Source organism: Sparus aurata, chromosome 11 (genome assembly GCF_900880675.1).
Source record: "Sparus aurata chromosome 11, fSpaAur1.1, whole genome shotgun sequence".
NCBI classification, from domain to species: Eukaryota; Metazoa; Chordata; class Actinopteri; order Spariformes; family Sparidae; genus Sparus; species Sparus aurata.
Genome location: NC_044197.1, coordinates 14,282,037 through 14,300,519, shown reverse-complemented (window position 1 = coordinate 14,300,519; position 18,483 = coordinate 14,282,037). Strand labels below are relative to the sequence as shown.

The 18,483-nt window shown below is 40.8% G+C and overlaps 1 protein-coding gene across 1 annotated transcript; it reads right to left on the bottom strand.

The window, feature by feature from the left end:
- Positions 1–6,675: 6,675 nt before the first annotated feature.
- Positions 6,676–14,642, bottom strand: lpla (lipoprotein lipase a). The gene is made up of 10 exons (XM_030434118.1): positions 14,354–14,642; positions 13,309–13,514; positions 12,681–12,860; positions 11,929–12,040; positions 10,657–10,899; positions 9,965–10,207; positions 8,940–9,060; positions 8,587–8,769; positions 8,389–8,496; positions 6,676–8,101 (listed from the first exon to the last, which is right to left on the bottom strand). The coding sequence occupies exons 1-10, from the start codon at positions 14,481–14,483 to the stop codon at positions 8,050–8,052; spliced, it is 1,578 nt and encodes a 525-aa protein (XP_030289978.1). The 5' UTR covers positions 14,484–14,642; the 3' UTR covers positions 6,676–8,049.
- Between the last annotated feature and the right edge of the window lie 3,841 nt (positions 14,643–18,483).

Sequence of the window (18,483 nt, the reverse complement as noted above, 5' to 3'; positions counted from 1 at the left end):
AAAGTCAAATGAAATGTGTCAAATTCACAAAAACAAAACACAAAATATAAATTCAGATATGTCACAAAATAAACAATCAAGTGAAACACTAAAATAATCCTAACTGTATTTTAAGAGTGTGTATAACACATTTTCCCCCAAAACATACAATGCAAACATGAATGCAGAAACAAAGCAGAAATGTAAAAAAGCAAGTTTTGAAAGCAGAGTCTCACTTTTCCTTTCCCTTTATTTATTTCTTTTTACCTTTAAAGGGGGGCAATATGTCATTTTGGAGAAGCCAGACACGTTTAATATTTACAATATAAATGAGGTAATTACAAGCTCAGAAATATGTATTTTTCCATAACTGAATAAACAAGCTCTTCTCAGAGGAAAATAAGTCCCCCAGAACACTGTCTGAAGCTGAAAAGGCGGCAGGGTCCGCCACATAAAAACAAAGTCACACAGTATGAAAGCGTGTTGTCCTTTAAGGTGAGTTTGTTTAAAAGGATCTTTCTCTTCTGACTGGAAAACTTCATGGTGCACCTTTAAGTTCAGTGTATTTCGGCTGAGGAAAGCTATCTCAGATCCTGTCCAGTTGAACTGTTGTCAGTCAGTATTTACAGTCAGGATGGAGGCTGTGGAGAAGGCAGTCGTAGTGTTTCAGGAGAGACAAACTATCAGCATGCGTCACAGGCAAACCTACATGGTCCTCTCTCACAAGGACATTTGTTTCCACTGACCTGTTGTTATGGCATCAGACAGCAGAGAGGAGAGAGAAATTACAGAGGAAACTGAGATGTGCATCAAGCATTCTTTGTGTGCAAATGCATTAAAGGTCATTAAAAAGTATTCAACCTAGTTACTCCTATAACTTTGTCGGACTCATGATGGTCAATAAGAAGAACAAAAGCGCAAACATGATACAGCTGAGCTAGAAATACCATCTTGCTTTTGTTCCACACCTTCATCTTTTCTTGTGAAAAACCTGCTGCCTACATTACCCACAATGCAACTCGGTCACCAACAGTTGGAGATTCAGGTGTGTTACGCTGATAAAGGAACACAAATACTGGTGGCATGCCAACTATTTAAAGCTGAACATCTTAATAGATATAATGATACTAATCTATTATTGGTAAATGTTAGTTCTTACCACATACACAGCTACTCAGATCAGGTTCCAGTTATCAGATTCCTATCATCTTGGCACACTCAACCAATGTTAAGCATCAATAACTCTTAGCTTTCAATGGAGCCTGCACTCACAGACTGCTATCATAGCACCTTCTATAGTCTCCATTACTTCCAAACTGACCCACTGCATTAAGCGTTTCACTCATTGACTGGGTAAAGATGGCGTTACATGCCAGCTGGGGATTATGTCCTAACAGTCAGGCAAGAGTAGTTGGCTTCGCAGCGAGTGACTTGTTGCCCAAAACTCCGGCATGAGATGCCAAGTAAATCTGGGCAGGAGGCCGAGGAGGCGATGGTTGAAAAGTTACAAGCTTGTTGCTGTGACAGTCAATTGAACAATAAAGTTCACAGGCCTGGTAACACTCAACAAATAACTAAGACTGAAACCAATTATCAGTTTGCAGTGAACTTGATTCTTTAGCGGACCAACCTGTTGTCCAGGTGTAAACAACGAACCAAACAACCAAAACTCTGTGCACATACTATAACCATCTGAAGCTGCTTTCAAATCAAGCATTTATTCAGTTTGAATATAATTATTATTTTTTTTCATTGATGAACTTAACTAAAAGTTATCAAACTCAGCTTGTGTCTTTGAAGGTTTGTTTACATCTGTGACTGCCAACACGGTGGGATCACCAGGTCAGCTGTCCCGTGCCCAACAGGGTCGTCTAGCCCTTAAAGGGGCTCTGTTGGGCTTCTGTGTTGTGCTGGAAACCTTCCTTAGTTTATATTAGCAGACTCCATTTCAACATGAACTACTTTTGCTCTCTGTTAGCAGAGTGCAGAGAGGCACTGAGACGAGGCACTTTAGAACGTGAATGAGAAATCACCAGTCCAGCAGCTTCAAACTCCTTCAACAAATCATCCATAGGCTTCTATAAGCCACCGAGAGGGACAGGAAAGGTCTCAGTTTTCACACCAGTGATTATATTTGTAATCATGATTTATCATAAGATGAAAGACTGACACAACTCTGCACAGTTGGCAGAGTTGTGTCAGTCTATTAAGGTTACCTGGAATCCTAGTACCATTCTTTATAATAGAACACAAGAGGTGTTTGCTTCTGGCCGTTGGCCCAACAATGTTCCAGTTTTGGCCCTTACGAAGTGTTTCTTTACCTTAAATTAAAACCTGTTTGCATTCATGCGAGTGTGCAAATGTTAGCATGCTAATATGCAACATTAAAACTAAGTGCAAAGCCTTACTGTGTAGCCTCATAGAGTGTGAATGACTATAGACTCTCAGCCTTGTTAAATAAGAAATACAGACTTTTCAGGTATAACACTAAAAAGATTTAATCTACTTCCGTACATAAGCTTATACAGTATACAGTTATGATGATTACACATGCAATTTTGATTACGTAAAATCATAAACTGCATAATATAAGGTGTTTAATTCAGTGCTTCTCTGCTGCACAGAGTAAGAGAAGCTCCTTTTCTTCCCCTAAAACAAACACATGTACACACGACTTTGCTCCCTCTGCAGAGCAGCTGGCTCTTCTATGAGCATTACACCATTTTCCTCGAAAAAGCAGTGACTGCATTTGTTTTCCAACTACTGCCGCAGCCGTTCAGATCCTGATGTCCTGGTTTTTGCAAAGGGGAAAGACTCAGTGGTGGTGAAGAGGCGGTGATGAAAAGCAGAGTGAATCAGACCTCCACAGCAGAGATTTGTTGGTGCCAGCAGAGAGGGAGAGCGGATTTCTCCACAACATTTGGAGACAACAAAATGTCTTCAATGTAATGTTATTCCAAGAGTTGTTTCTTCATCTTATTTCTAGGAATGGCACAAGATCACATGTCGCACATGTCCAGATTCACAAATACAGAATTCTCTACAGTGTAATATCAGCCTGCGAACAGAACATTGGGTTTTTCTTTCATATATTTACAGCTGTTTCTTATTTAAAGGCTGAATATCAATCATGAAAAACATTTACAAGAAAAGAAACGATACAAAATTTTACAGTCTTTCAATTTTCTTCTCATTTTGGTCACTGATTACCTAAAAAGCTTTTATGAATCCATCCAGAGTCAGGCTACAGGTCAGGGGATGGCTAATAAACAGGTTTTAAAAGTCATCTTTGTGGCTTCAACAACACTCCTCCATCCACCGACAACATGGAGTCATGAGGGAATGTTTCCACAGTGACCACAGAGAGAGAGAAAAAATAGCTGTCAACAAATGTTTCTATCTGTACTGTAATGTTTCACAAACTGTGATCAATTTGCTAAGATTTTATTTAACACTCGCCTGTCACACAAAAACTGTTCTCAAGGGAATATGGTACTGTCACTGGGTGTTGATAGAGAAATGTAACTATATTCCAGTGTTACAGTCTCAGTATATATTTATATTTGAAAACATTACTGCCTCTGTACAGTAATCATGATTATATCTGCTGAGCTTCATACATGTATTTTTTTTCAGCTGTAATGGCTGTGATTTTCCACAAAATGTTCGTCATTGCCGACTTTGAGGAGGAAATCTGCACTTACGCATCATTAGTTCTCCAATTTTGGAAAAGTTATTTAAGGTCAAGTAAGTAGGTTTCTTTCTGATTAATTCTAAGATTTGAAACAGCTGTCAGCTGAGGGGTGGATCAACCAACTAGAGCAGCTTTATCTGCTCTTTCCACAATTGTCACTTCATTAACTTCATCAGTTTCTCAGCTGCTGCTCGGCCTCTCAGCCGAGTGGGAATCTCTTTCAGGGGAGCAAATCCACAGACTCTGGAATCAGAGATACAACTTTTTTTTCTTCTTCCTCATTCTGTGCACTTATTCTGTGTTACGTAATGTGTTTTTGAAATTTTTAGCAAAGCTGGCTTAGTGATAACAACGAGCTTTAATCTCCGGCTATTAAGTGGCTTCAGATGTTGGCTGATCCACAGCGACCTTTGACGAGAATAACTGTTAACACATTTGTAAGTCATGAGGTAGAGGAAGTTCAGCCACTCAATGTCATCAGCGGTCTACTTTAACAGACACTGTGGGATGTTTTACCACCAGTTCAAAGTCGTATAACAATAAGCACCTTCCCTATAAGTGTCCAAACGGGTTGTGATTAGCTACGTCAGGGCGTGTAGGTCATCAGTATTTGGCCTCAGAGCCTAATACACAACTACTGTCATTTAACAAAGTGCAAATGAAACAAGAGCTGTTACGCAGCCTGTGTAAAAAGCTGTATTGATCAAAATAGAATCTAAATATTCTGTCATGTGTGTTTGACATGGTCAACTAACAAACTGGGCCGAAAAGCCTTGTTTGTACATGAGCAGTCAAGTTTAGTGCGCGTACCACAGTCTTCTTTCGCTTTATTATGGTATAATGCCTGAGGCGTCTCTGTAAAAACGTCTGTGTTGTGCTGGAAGCCAGTCCATTTCTAAATTAGCGTGGTAGTGGAGCGGAGAGAGGCACTGAGAGTCACATCCTTTGGACTCTCACAGAAAGTCCAACACAGCATTTTTTTTTTATCTGTATATGCATATATTTTTAATTTATATTTTATTTGGTTTACTTTCCCTTTCTTACTTTGCAGTTTTTGTTTATACTGACCTGAGGAGAAAGCCATTCACAATTTCATTGTACATGTGTATAGTGACAATAAAGGAATATTCTAGTCTATTTTAATCTCAAAGTATTACTGAGTATAACACAAACCTGCCAGCAACACTGAATCCCCAAAGGGTTAAAAAGGATGCACCGGATGTAATCAATGTAATGATGGTCTCATCCATTAGTCGTCAAGACATTTCTTACTAGAAAACAGCTGATATCACCATCACTCGAACAATGACACCAGTTAGGCAGGAAATCAAATTATCATATTTTAAATAAAAATGCAGAAAAGACATAAAACCAGTACAGACTTCACATTCTGTGAGTACAGAATGTGAACGATGCAGTTATCCAACAAGCTTAGAAAATGTAAATTAAGGAACCAAATGCATTCAACATGTTTCTCAGAGCCATGCATACATACATACTGTACATACATACATACTGTTCTGTACATTGTGTTCTGGTGAGAGACATGCTAATGAAAATGTGACTGTTAACAATAAAAAGTCCACAGGGTACCTTAAAGTCCGGTTATTAGTGTCAAGCTGCTCCGTGTGGTTTTCGTTATATATGGTCTTATATTTGCTGTGTTTGTTTGAAATGCTCCATATCCCATTTCAGAACAGGAATTTATAAAAAATCTCTTTACGGGAGCTGGAAATATGCCCTGTCTTCTCTCTCAGAAGAAAAAGAAGAAAGTGTAAGTCATGTGACAAATTACAATGGTGGAAATTAAATATCAAGAAGCCATTAATGTTGCCATTAGCATTGTAATGGATACGTCTACAGTATGTCATGTATTTATACTGTGATAAGGTCGAGACTAAGGGTCAACAGTTCACAGTTTGCATAGAGACAGTGATTAAAGTACAGAGAATTGTGCATCAATAAACATACCATCATGATTCTGGATACTAAAGCTGCTACTGAACAGTTTACATTTCCCATGTTTATGTGTTTTCATTCCTCCCTTCCAGTAAGTGGAAGATTTACCTGTTAGTCAGCCTGAATCAAGGATCTGTCCCCACAAGCTTTGTTGGCTTCGTCCCCTCACAGGGATCAGCTGTTATTACTGACAGAAAAGCAAAATGGTCGGCACCTTGCATGGCAGCCACCGCCATCAATGTATGAAAGTCACTTTGGACGAAAGCGTCTGCTAAACGCCCTCAAATGTAAATGTAAAATGATCGCTTCAAAATCATTGGGATGGTACTGTGACTTGTACCTTTGTCCCACTCCCTAAGTGGTCCCGCTCATCATAACTCGATCATATTTTATGGAAATGTTTTCTGTTTTTTCCACTGATGTCTTCCAGCTGCTCTACTTCAACTCTCTGTGATTAAAAGCATAAAGCTAACTGCTGCTAACTGTTCCTGCCATTAGCTAGTTAGCTCAGTTAGCTGGGAGCTAGCTGACCTTGTCAGGCAGCTGTGTATGCGATTTCTCATGCCCGGCTTCAAGCTATGCGCTCTGTTAACTCACAACTGGAGAGCATATTCTACTGGAAGAAGAGCCTTGTACTGTCGATGCGAGTGGTTGAAGTTAGCCTATGATAGACAGATAGTTCGTCCAATCACCTTGGCTGCTGGCCTTCTTGCGTTTAGACAAGTTACTATGGAATGCTAGCTTGCTGAAGTAACCGTAAAAGACATCTGTGTATACGTGGATTGCAACCATAAAATGTAGAGGAGACAAAAATATATAAATTCCCACATACTATGGCTTTAAATATATTTTTCACTTGGTTTTATAATCAGTGTGCTGTTACCAGACAGATGTTTTATATCTGACTGTATTGACATTTCACACAGAGATATGTGGAAGTTCTTGGCCATGTTTATAGGCGTGTAGTGTTTCTTATATCCATCCAGGTCTATGATTGGTGATGGTTTAATTGTTTTTTTAAAATCAACAAGAGCAGTCAGGAATATTGTGATTCATCTCTTTATTAAACCATCCCGGGCTCAAATACAGTGCACTGCATTTCAGTTTATACAAGTAAATGTACTGAACAGCTGGCATGGAGACCAATTTGATCAATCTTCCCAAAGCCTCATGCAAGAAATCACAAAATCTTCATTTAAAAAAATACAGCCGAAAATGGAAGCCTGCCAAAATATATTACAGCTTAATATACAAATATATAAATGTACATTCAATAAATACAATATGACGTATTCTTGAGATGTATTATGGCTATCATGTAGGCCAGTCAGTCACAAATCACAAAACGCTTGCATGTCTTGTTTTCAGCAATTTTGCAAGTTTTGACCTTTCAAAATAAGGGCACGTTGAGACGGAGCTTAGTCAATGAGGTAAACTGTTGCAGGTGAGATGCTGTTGACCCATTCATGGAGTAATTAAAAATCGTATTACTGGATAATCTAAATAGCAACCTCAGTTCAAATTCTTCGACAAATTTGAAAATCTAATTTAAAAAATGCATATCCCTGCTGGGCCACACGCTCAGTGACCTAAAAAATCTAAATGGCTGCGGGGGATTGAGAGCCTTTTAAAGTGACCAGTGACACAATAACCAAAACACAATCAAAGGACAAGCAAGGCTTCAAGAAATCAGATATCAACACAGGACTCATATTCAAAAAATATATATATAATACTGATTAAAAAAAGGTATTTACAAAGACCGCGGTGTTTTTCTGTTCAGTAGATAGTAAATACTTCTTTGGTCCCTGTTGATTGTTGGCAATTAGTGGTTAGGCAAAGATAAACATTATGGACAAAATGATCATTTAGCACATTTAAAACATTAAAAAAACAAAAAAAGAACATGTGCCTTAATTGTGCCTATCACTCTGAATTATTTATACATTTACAATAATCCAAGTTCACATTGGCAAAGAAAACACACCAGCTCAAAAAACAAATCCAAACCAGTATAAACAGTACATATAGGCTACAAAAGCATAAACAAGTGATTACAAAGATATGCAGCAAAAGCTACTGAAAGTGTACATTTGTCAAAAAGTGAGCACATCATCACAGCGAAACCTGTAACATTTCTCAGCAGCAGAATTTGCGGCAGAGACAGGAGAAAGTTCGTGAGCAGAATGATTTCCAGCACAGTGGTTGAGGTTGTGTTGGTTGCACTGGGAGTTTAAGGGTCAGGAAGAAAAAGATGAGAAAAAAAGCAGCATTCAGTATAAGTCCAGGTGCTTTGCAAAGGCTTTCCCATTGTTGTGTTGCAGTGTGCTGTTGATCTTTGGCTATGTATGTAGGGATGGATGATGCGCATGATGGGTGGGGGCGGCGTGGTGGGAGGGGTGTTACACCGTGCACCTTCAAGCATCGCTCTGACCAAAAAGAGTGCCCTGCGTTTTCAGCTTGTGCATCCTTGGAGAGAAGAGAATACAACAGAAGAGGAGAGCTTATAATTATATAATTCAAATGTAAATTAAATGGGGGGTTTTTTCCAGTAAAATGTCAAACATTTGCTGGTTTCACACCCTTAAATGTGAATATTTGCTGTTTCTTTGTCATTTATGTTTTTGGATTTTGAACTGTTTTTAGACTAAAGAATCTCAATGTTGGAAAATGGAATCATTATTTGCAGTTCTATTCCAAAATACATCAATAAATGTAGTGAGTTTTCTGAACCTCAGAGCTTCTTCTCGACTTACAATTTCTCTTTACGGCTCAGGTTGTCTTCCTTTGACTTGACAAACTCTCCATCTTCTCCTCCCCGGACCAGGTAGACAAACTCTCCTTCCTTTGCGCTGAAGATCACCCTAAAAATATCACACAGGGGAAATCAGGAAAATTAAAAATCACCTCACCCACATATAAATGTCTTTCTAATCATATTAATGACAACTTACTTGGACTGGGTCTCCCCAGACTTGATGCGCAGTTTGCGGACGTGGAACTTGCTGCTGCCCCACCAGTCTGACCAGCTAATGATCGTGTCCTTCTCCCAGCGCAGCTTCACGATCATCAGGTCGCCGATGTCCACGTCGGTGGTGATGAGGAAGGACATAGTGGTGTTACCTTTCAGGACTGGCCTGTGGGGTGAAAAGAGGAGCAGTTGTCAGCTGGACTGTCCTCAGGGTCAAGGTGGTCGGTACACTGCTGCTGATCACGTGTTTTTGTCTTTTTCTAACATTTCCATGTGTATGTTTTTTCTGTTTTCACGTGGGAGTTGTTGAACATTTTTACTGTTTATTGTACTTACAAGACGAAGGGAATGTCCTCCTTCTCTCCGTGGGTTCCGTATAGAGAAATCTTCATCGGCTGCTCCGTGAAGCTCAGTGGGTCCTTGCTGAAGAAATGCACCTTTACTTGATAGTGGAAAACTAGGAGAGAAGAAACAGAAAGCCGCACACTTTAGACTCTCCCACGTCTCTCGTACCACTACTTAAAGTAAGTTTAATACCAGAAAATCCCTTATGTAAGCTCGATCTCTCTCTGTCTTCATGTGACTGAAGAGAGCTTTGTGATTAGTCCTAGTTCCTTTCATGCACACACCCTTGTGTATTTACAGTATAACGTCATTTATTATTATTTATTTGTTCAGTAACCATAAACAATGCTGACAAATTATCTTTTTAAAGCAACACTATGTTCAACTTTGAAAGTGATTCTGGAAAAAGGTAGTTGATTGAGTTTAATTCCCAGATCGTCAAATAACAGCACTTTGGGTTACTATCTGGAATTTGACGATCTGGGCATGAGACTGGCGTACCCCGCCACTCGCCCAGTCTTAGCCTGGATCAACTCCAGCAAACCCGCATTCCTTTGACGGATATGTGGTTACAGTGATGGACGGATGGATTGATGAAGAGTCAACAATCAACAATCTCTACACAAAGTTGCACAGCGTTGCTTTAAATAAGCGTTTCCATTGTCGGACCATCACGCACCGCCGTGTTGCATTACATTAGCGAGCTACTAAAATACCCATGACCTCTTTATATCCCCTCCAGAGTACTTGTAACTTGTTTGTCTCCTTCATTATGTATGAATCGTTTCCCATAAAAGTGTGTGTAGTGTATTTGTATCAACACTGACCGTACTAATGCTCAGCTCAGAGCAGCCACAACAGCAGCTCACACACTGAGGATTACTCCAGTTCGGGTATGTGCATTAATTAACTCAACTCTCCATAATCCTCAGTAAAGTACATAAAAACAGTCAGACTTTTCTACAGTAGTGCAACATACGCCTTCTCTTCTCTAAGCCTCCTCCACTGACATTTACCTTTGTAAGGCATCATCTCGCGGGTCTTGAGGTACATCTTAGTACTGCGGGTCCTGCGGACCTTGTTGATGTTGTAGCCGAGCTTGTTGCAGCGGTTCTTCCGGCAGCTGAGGCACAGGCCCTTGTTGAAGGCCTCCTTTGAGTTGCAGCGGTAAGCCAGGCTTTGCTGCTCGATGTTCAGCAGAGAGTCGATGAACAAGTGGATGGAACGCTCGTGGGAACATTTGACGAGCTGGTCCATATCTGCCATGGAGAACAGAAGTTGTTTCTTTAACAGAGAATATGTCATGTGTTGCTTTTATGACTCTAGACATGTCGTGTTGGCTAAACACCAAGTAAGACTTTCATCTCCACCAAAAACATGACACTGCGTGTTTAACTGTAGCCCGCAAAGTTTTATAGAGTCAAAGTGTCTGTTGACACCATGCAAACTTACACGAGCCTATCTGTGGGATTTACAACACTGTTGTTGAAAATGTCTCACACAATGTGGGCAGACGTGTATTTATGGTGCAGCATGTCACACAGCGGAGGTGGAGAAGATTGCTAACAGCAGGTCTGAGCAACTAAAGTCCCTTACTGGCAACTGGAGTCTAATAATAAGGGCAGAAGTATAAACTCCACACTGGATATATTACCTTACTGTCAATGTGAGTGGTTGAAAATGCAGATTAAAAACTGTAAATACGTACTTTGGAGGCCCTTGATGCCTTCCAACGCGATCCCCAGCAGTGTGTTCTGGATGTCGCAGCCTGGCTGGAAAGTGCCTCCGTTGGGGTAGATGTCGATGTCGCCCACGGGTCTCTGGATGCCAATGCTGCGGTCCGGGGAGCCCCTGGTGTTGGTGTGCAGCACGTCCACAAACTGGGCGTCGTCTTTGGACAGGGTGTTCTGGTTGTCTGCGTGCTCGAAGGTGGGACCAGCAGGATCCAGACCTAGATGAAAGAAGAGAGAAAGAAAGAGTGAAGAGAGAGAAAAGAGAAATTCTTTGCATTGAGTGTGTCGATAAAGACTGACTCTGTGGATCTCTATGGCCATAAAACTGTACGTCGAAACATGTGAGCGTGTGGCCTCTTTTTCTCCACGTGCAGCTCTGCAGAACAATACAAACCAGTGACTGTGGGTTCTTAATGGGCTCCTTCCTCGGATCACAGTAAACATACCATTATTCTAAGCAGGTCAGAGAGAGATTTCAAAGCTGGATAAACTTCATAGAGACAAATCAAGCGGATTGGACCTTCTCTCACTGGCAAAGAGTGCATGCATACAATACGGGCCAGGAATGTAAGGGCCAGCAGATCATGTTTCATTGCTGTGCCATGTTGTTTTTATGTGCAGGGCTGGAGAGAATAGTGCCCATATGTTACGTTACAGTATGGTATGTTTGCATGCATGAATTTGTCGGCCCAGAGACCGAATCATATGAGCCAAGTAAGCCCAAATGCTTGTGGCTAAAACACATTATACATGCTTGTTATTAGGTTTTGTAGATTTGTAAAGAGAATCAAGACAGACTAATCATGACTTAAAGAAATTGCACTTACATCGCACTGTTATTTGATTTTTGTTCATAAAGTCATGCTTAAAGGTGCAATATGTAAGAATTGAACCTCTTTAACTTATTCTCTAAACAACTGAGAACTGTAGCTGACCTTAGCTAGTTAGCTTAGTTAATTGTGCAGCTAGTGGTCCCGTCACAGGTACTTGTTGGGCAAAGAATGTCCTTAAAACATTATCATAACAACTATTTCTAATTTTTGAATAGCTTTAACTAAAATTCCTACACGCTGCACCTTTTAATCATGTATTATTATCAATATGCTTAAAGGTGCAGGTTTATTGTCACTTTGAATGCTTGAAATGCTAAATAGGATTGACAGCGACCCACTTTCCAATGAAATACATTTATGCTCGCACTGTTGTATCAGCATATACTGTGAGCAGATGACGCTCCATGTTCTCACCTGTGATCCTGCTGATTTTACGCTCTGTGAGGTCTCCGGCAATCCCGGCCACATGCGCCCCCAAACTGTAACCCAGCAGATGAATCCTGTCCCAGGGCAACTGCAGCTCTTTCTGAAAGGGAGGTGATTGATGAGATGTGCCAGACGGACATGTTGACATGCCTTAAAACAGTTTAAAGTGAATCCTGCAGACTTTGCATTTGGGATTAGAGCTAATAGCAGCAGGCTGCACCTGGCAACGCACTGCACCGCTCTAGCTCCAGTCTCAACACAGTCTGGGACATAATCTAGGAGGAGGATTAATTTGTGTAATTTTATGCTTTGCCAGAGTTTTGCAAGCCTTAAACATGCAAGTCAGGTAAACAAAGGACAAACAAATGAAATTGTCAATTATGCCAACATCCTTTTTTTTAACCTTGAAGTTGCCCAAACAAAGGCAGCGATCCACTAAACTCGAGCCTTGTAACGAGCGGCTGTTGAGAGCCACAAACATCATAAAACGAGTTTATAGGGCGTTTAAAATCATAACCGGTAGGACAACATATCCGCAGGAGCAACACTGGGCACAAATGTATTACATCATTCGCTACACATGTGCGACACATTCGCCAGCTGCTCTCTGTCTTCTCTGCAGGTTAAAGTAGACCGTGGTGATAATTTGGCCGTCTAAATGCAGTAGGCCACTTATTATCAAAGAGGATGTGGAAAAATAAGACCCAGCTGGTTGGATACTGTTCGATGAAAGCACTCACTTGGATCCAGGTCACAAACTTGGCAACGTCCCGGCCCACTAGTTTGGTGTAGGCTGCAGATGTGGGGTAGTGCTGGTTGGCGCGGGTCAGCCAGTCCACCACGATCACGTTGGCGCTCGGCTCTCGTTCGTAGAGGGCCGACACCAGCTTGGGGACCCAACTCTCGAACATCCCTGTTACCTACAGTAACACACACACACACACACACACACTTCACACTTCAGTTCTTGTTTTTAGGGGTTTTCCCCAACATATTTCCGAGGTCAGCTGCAGCATGGCGTGATTTATCCTGGCCGTAGCCCTCGTTCTGTGCCTTGGAGAGAATCCAAGCTCTAAATCTTGTTGCATGACTGGCTCTAAATCACATTATGAAGGAGATGAGCTGTGTGCAGAGCTGAATTGCTGCTCTCAGCCCTGTTTGCTTTGAAATGTGTTTATTGTTATTTTCATCACATTATGATACAAGATCACACTTTATAGCATCATTCGTGGTTCAATTTCACAAGGGTTAGTATCTCAGAACCAGCGGGGCATTTGAAGAGGACTTAGACACTTAAACACAAAATATAGACCAGTAAAGACTTCTGTGGTTTTAAAGTGAGTCTCTATAGTGGTGCCTCTGACTCACCGTCCAGCCATGTATCACGATGAAACTCTGCGTTTCATTGTTGAATTCACACTCCTTGATGGTGTCCGGCTTGCCGGGGACAATGTAGCACATGTCATCATCTGGGATGTCGGCTGTGCGCAAGGAGAACTTGGACACAATGTCAGTGTAGTCTGTGATCCATTCAGCAGTGGTGGGCAGAGCAGTAGCAGTGATGGTGGTGTTTACTGTAACAAACACACACAAACAGTATACAGTAGTTAATTAGATGAGCTGCATGCACAAACATTATTATTACTTTATAATGTTTTTGCGCCCAAATGAGAAACAGGCAGCAATTCTTTTCAAAACATTTTCTTGCAAAAGCCAAAATAAACACACCGAAGCCAACAAAAAAAATATTTTTTATGCAAATTTTTGTTAATCCTGCTGCTCTTTTATCAGTTATATTAGATGGCCACTGCTCTAGGCACACAGACGCCACCAGTAGGGGTATAGAGCAGGGCAGTGTCGCCCCCTTTTGTCTCCACCGCCTTTCTACCAGCATAAGTCGAATTAAACCACAATATCTTGTTAATTAAGAAATTCCTGAATAGGTTCACTTCAGTTTCACGAATTTAAAAAAAATGGATAAACAAACTTTCCCTCCAAACTCATTCTTCCAAAGTGAGCCCAGCAAACCTAAAAATGCAGGTTTTAAGCGGAGAAATGTCATTTAAAAAAGCAGCTGTAGTGTAGTTTCAATCAAACAATAAATACTAGTGTGTGTTTCTAGTGTGCCTCTAAATAAACGTGGTTTTTAATCGACTTTAAAATGCTCCTTTTCTCTCTTTCTCCAGACAAAAGGCCTGCAGATTCCCCCTTCATGCACACATGGACATGAATGGTCCGCCTATGAAATGTGATGCAGACCTGCAGACCTGGAAATGTGAAAGCGTTTTTCGCAGGGGGTTACTCCCGGTCAGCACGAGTTAATGAGCCTACTTCCAGAATGTGTTTTTCCTCATTAGAGCTATAAAAACAAAACGTCATGATAAGACAGTAATCACTGATAGGTCCCTCTTACCGAACACAGTGCTGCTACTGCTGCTGCTGCTGGTGGTGGTGGTGTTGGGTTCAGGGTCAGAAGAAAAAGTTGCAAAGATTTTTCCCAAAATTATCCAAACTGTCAAAAAACTGATATTTTCCTTTCCCATATTATTGAGGAGTTTTTGTTTCTCAAAGTATCCTGAATCAAACAAATGGGAAGAAAGAAAAAAAAAGGCTCTGTGGATGTCGGGTGTGTATCCAAGCGTGTGTTTTAAGTCAGAAGGTGGTGTGGACCTGCGGTTTGGGAGTAAAGTTTCTTATGGTCTGTCACAGATGCCGCTCCAAGTTATCTTTATGGGTGGCTCATTTGAATATTCAAACATGATTGGCTGGAGGTTCGAGGGGCGGGGCTTATACTCGGGCCCTTGCGCTGAATCATTCACAATTTTTTCCTCCCAGACGGAGCTGAGCCACTGGAGAGGCACAGGACCCTGCGTGAAGACCGGGCTGTATCAACAGAGGCAGCAATTAGGTTGTCAGATTATTAAGACATGACAGGAAAGTCAGCTCAGGATTTAGGACACATTTTTATGACTCATATTTAGGTGTCTGGGGAAAGACAAAAGAAGGCAAGACAAGTTTATTCATGTAGCACCCTGCCGTACCCAAAGGCTGCTCAGGAACAATAACAAAGAATAAAACAGATGACAATACAGAACACAAATACAGACGTGGTTCATGAACGTAACTTCAAAACAATCGAGAATTAACACTAATCTGTTTTTATCACTCAAGTAAACATCCTGCATTGAAAATGCTATCAAGTAAAAGTATTATCAGCAAATTGTACTTAAAGTATCAAAAGTAAAGGGATGCTTATTAATGATTTGCTAATATATGTTGTGCATTAGTTACTGATAATTGAGAAGCATTTCAGCATTGTATATGAACTGTTCTGTAGTTTTATCTATGAAAAAAGACCATGTTTGAATAGCTTATCATGTTTTTTAAGTAAACCCTTCATTTGTACAGAAATGAGAAACTTTATTTGGCAAATAAATGAATGAAAATGACACAAGTGTTTTCTGCACGAAAGGTATCGAAGTCGAAAGTACTCAAAGCAGACAACATGGTCCTAACCCTGTCAGTGATATATTAAGATGTGTTTGTGCTGCTGATGTGTAAGAAGAGTTTTACTGTTGTTATTATTTCATACACTGTTCTGTTGTTATTTGTGATGTAAAGCCTTGATTTGTAGAGTAATGAGTAGCTTTATCTGGCAAATAAATGCAATGTAATGTCAAATATTACACTCAGAACTGTGACGAAGTGAGATTAAACTGAAGTGCTCGAGTAAAGTTCCTCGAAGTTGTAGTTAAGTACAGTTCATAACTAAGTTCTAACTTCTAAGGTACATTCCTCCTCTGATAACATATATTATCAAATCCAGTGAATTTATTGCTCTGTTACTTGTAATTCAATGTAAAATGTGCCTTGTTTTACCAGAATTATCCACTCAGTGTTATTACTGCTGTCCAGGGAGTCTCTCAAATATGAAACAAAAACAATAAAACGATAAAAGAGAAAATGGATAAAAGGGTATTTATATGCTATAAATATATAATTTAAATGATCATAGATTTTTTTATATCATATTTAAATCTCATGATGGATTATTTAATTGTATGGACGGCTTGGTGTGGCCTGAAAAGCCCCTGTCAGCAGCTCTGACCTGCTGATGCTTTCCACAGCCAGAGTCAGAACGTGATCATCTCAGACGGATCTATTTCAGTGTGGGTGTGCTAAACAGCCCCCTCTGCTATTGGTGGGAGAGGGGCGACTGAAAAAAAAGAGAAAAAAAAAAAAAAAGACAAAGCACAGCTGGATAACAAATGATACCACAATGTATTCCCCCCATGTCCCCCTATTGCACGCAAATAGGAAGCTTGAGAAGTTTAAAATAAAAAGAACATTTAAAAAAAAAAGCACACTCCGGTCTCCTATCATGTCTCGTGAAATGAAAACAAGATGTTGGGACACTCTGTGCATACTTCATGTTGGCAGTGAGAGCCATTTTTGCGGCACTTGGGGTCACCAGGGAGGCTCAGAGACGGCAGAGAAATCAAAGACACATGTGGGATGAGAACAGGCATGAGGGAAACGTGTCTGAGTTTTATGATGATTCTCAGTCCAAAACACCTGCAGGAAAATGTTTCACGCCTCTCCAAGCTGAGGCTTTAAAACCAGACTGACCTATAGCCTAGATATCTCTCCAACACAATATTGTTGTTCAGTGTGCTACCTCAGGTCAGAACCTGAACACCACATAGCGCTTGATATTAAAGGATGCAATTTCCATGTTTTTAAATGTGATATACATTAATTTTTCAGAGAATCAGTGCTCTGTGAGATGCCACCCCACTGGCTTGTTTAATGTACACAAATATTATTACACAAAAACCTACAGAGAATCTCAAGTATATAAGATTTGGATTAAGATATCACGTGTGGAGGAGGAAGGCCGTGTAGCTTTTCTTTGTGGTCTCCTCTCCATTAGTTCAATATGCACACGGATGGAAGAGCTTCAACTGACACAAACAGACACTTAAAGGAGACATATTATGCTCATTTTCTGGTTCAAAATTTTACTTTGGGTCACTGCTAGAATATGTTTCCATGCTTTACTGCTCAACACGTCACAAGTCCATTATTTTAAACTTTGTTTTACAGCTGGGGTCTCTGAGACCCCGAAAAGTGATGCGAGGCAAACTCGTTTATATGCAATTCTCATTAAACTAGGGAAAGTTAGAAACCTCAAGGTGATTAAACAATGTTGTGTATGTGTCTTGAGGTGTTAAATAGGGCCCACTAGGCTAAATGCTTGTTTGTTTGAAGATGTAAAATTGGAAGAAACAGATTCACTCTCCCTCACCAAACAACATTTTCTGCGTTTTCCATCCTCAGTAATCATCTGCTGCTGATTACTTGCCTTTTCTAAATATAGTCTGCTGTCTCTTTCATCTCACATGTTCAAGTATATATATATATATATATATATATATATATGTTTAGGTGTGATTGCATGTATGATTGTTGCGAAGGTGCCGCTTATGGCCAGACCAACAGGTCCAACCCAGTGATTATAGAGAAGAGCGACGCCTATCCTCTGGCCTGTGATCTTCGTCCTGATCTCTGCATTCACTGCACTTGACCCCATGGGAGACTCGCAGTAATAAACCACCGGGCAAACATGTCACATCCTGTATGAGATGAGACACACCCTGGCACACTCATCAAAATGATGTTTAGCAGCATGGAGGAGGAGTTTGTGAGGAGGTTACTCAGACAGACGGACGGACAGCCCGTTGGCGTTGTGGCCTGTATACAGATCTGGTTCAATGCCATTCAGTCCATTTGATCTCAAATTAGGGTTTGTTTTGACCCCGAGACCTGCTGAGGAAATTAAAAAGATCACTGCAGAGAGAACAGTGATTTCCTGCTGAGGAGGAATTTGTTCACTTTCCTGTTGCTGCTTTTTCTCTCCAGCGAACCCGAAAGGGCTGCACATTTGTTTCACATTACTCTGTTTGCGCCGCTGTGAGATGATGTCCGGCTGCAGCCTACAGAAGTAGAGCAGATCAGTGTCGAGCTTCACGCAAGAACAGCCTCACGTATCCGCCGATTGCAAATATTTGAATTAGTCACAAATACACTGAGTCTGTTTCCTTATTTGTCTCTTTTTCTTTCCAGTATTTACATGTGTCGTCTACGCAGGTGTAGTCACAGGTGTGACTTCAGTCCGACAATGATAAAAGCATACAGTCAGTCGAGCTCAAACGAAATCTCCTAAAGTGAGACGTAAACCTCTAAACACGTGTTTGAGCAGCCGTGCAAACGCACTCTCCCGGTTGAAATCCTCAACATAAACGCTCATTCTGATGACTCACTGAGGAGGCTGATTCCCGGGAAAAGGATAACATGGATTGGGTTTCACAGGACGTCGCAGCATAAATATTCTTGTCGGGATAGCTCGCGGGGCCTCACTGTGCTCCAGAGTGTGTGTACAGTGTGTGAGAGGAGGTGTAACTGCTGACTTTCATGTTTTATGGTGACTTCTAAGTGAGACCTGTTAGGCTTTTTCGTTTTTTTTGTTCTTCCTTTCTTTCA

Coding starts and splice junctions, on each gene's coding strand:
- lpla (XM_030434118.1), bottom strand. CDS start 14,483: ATGGGAAAGGAAAATATCAGTTTTTTGACAGTTTGGATAATTTTGGGA. Junction 12,041..12,680: donor AGTTTGTGACCTGGATCCAA/GTGAGTGCTTTC, acceptor CCTCCCTTTCAG/AAAGAGCTGCAGTTGCCCTG. Junction 8,102..8,388: donor CTGAGCCGTAAAGAGAAATT/GTAAGTCGAGAA, acceptor CTTCTCTCCAAG/GATGCACAAGCTGAAAACGC.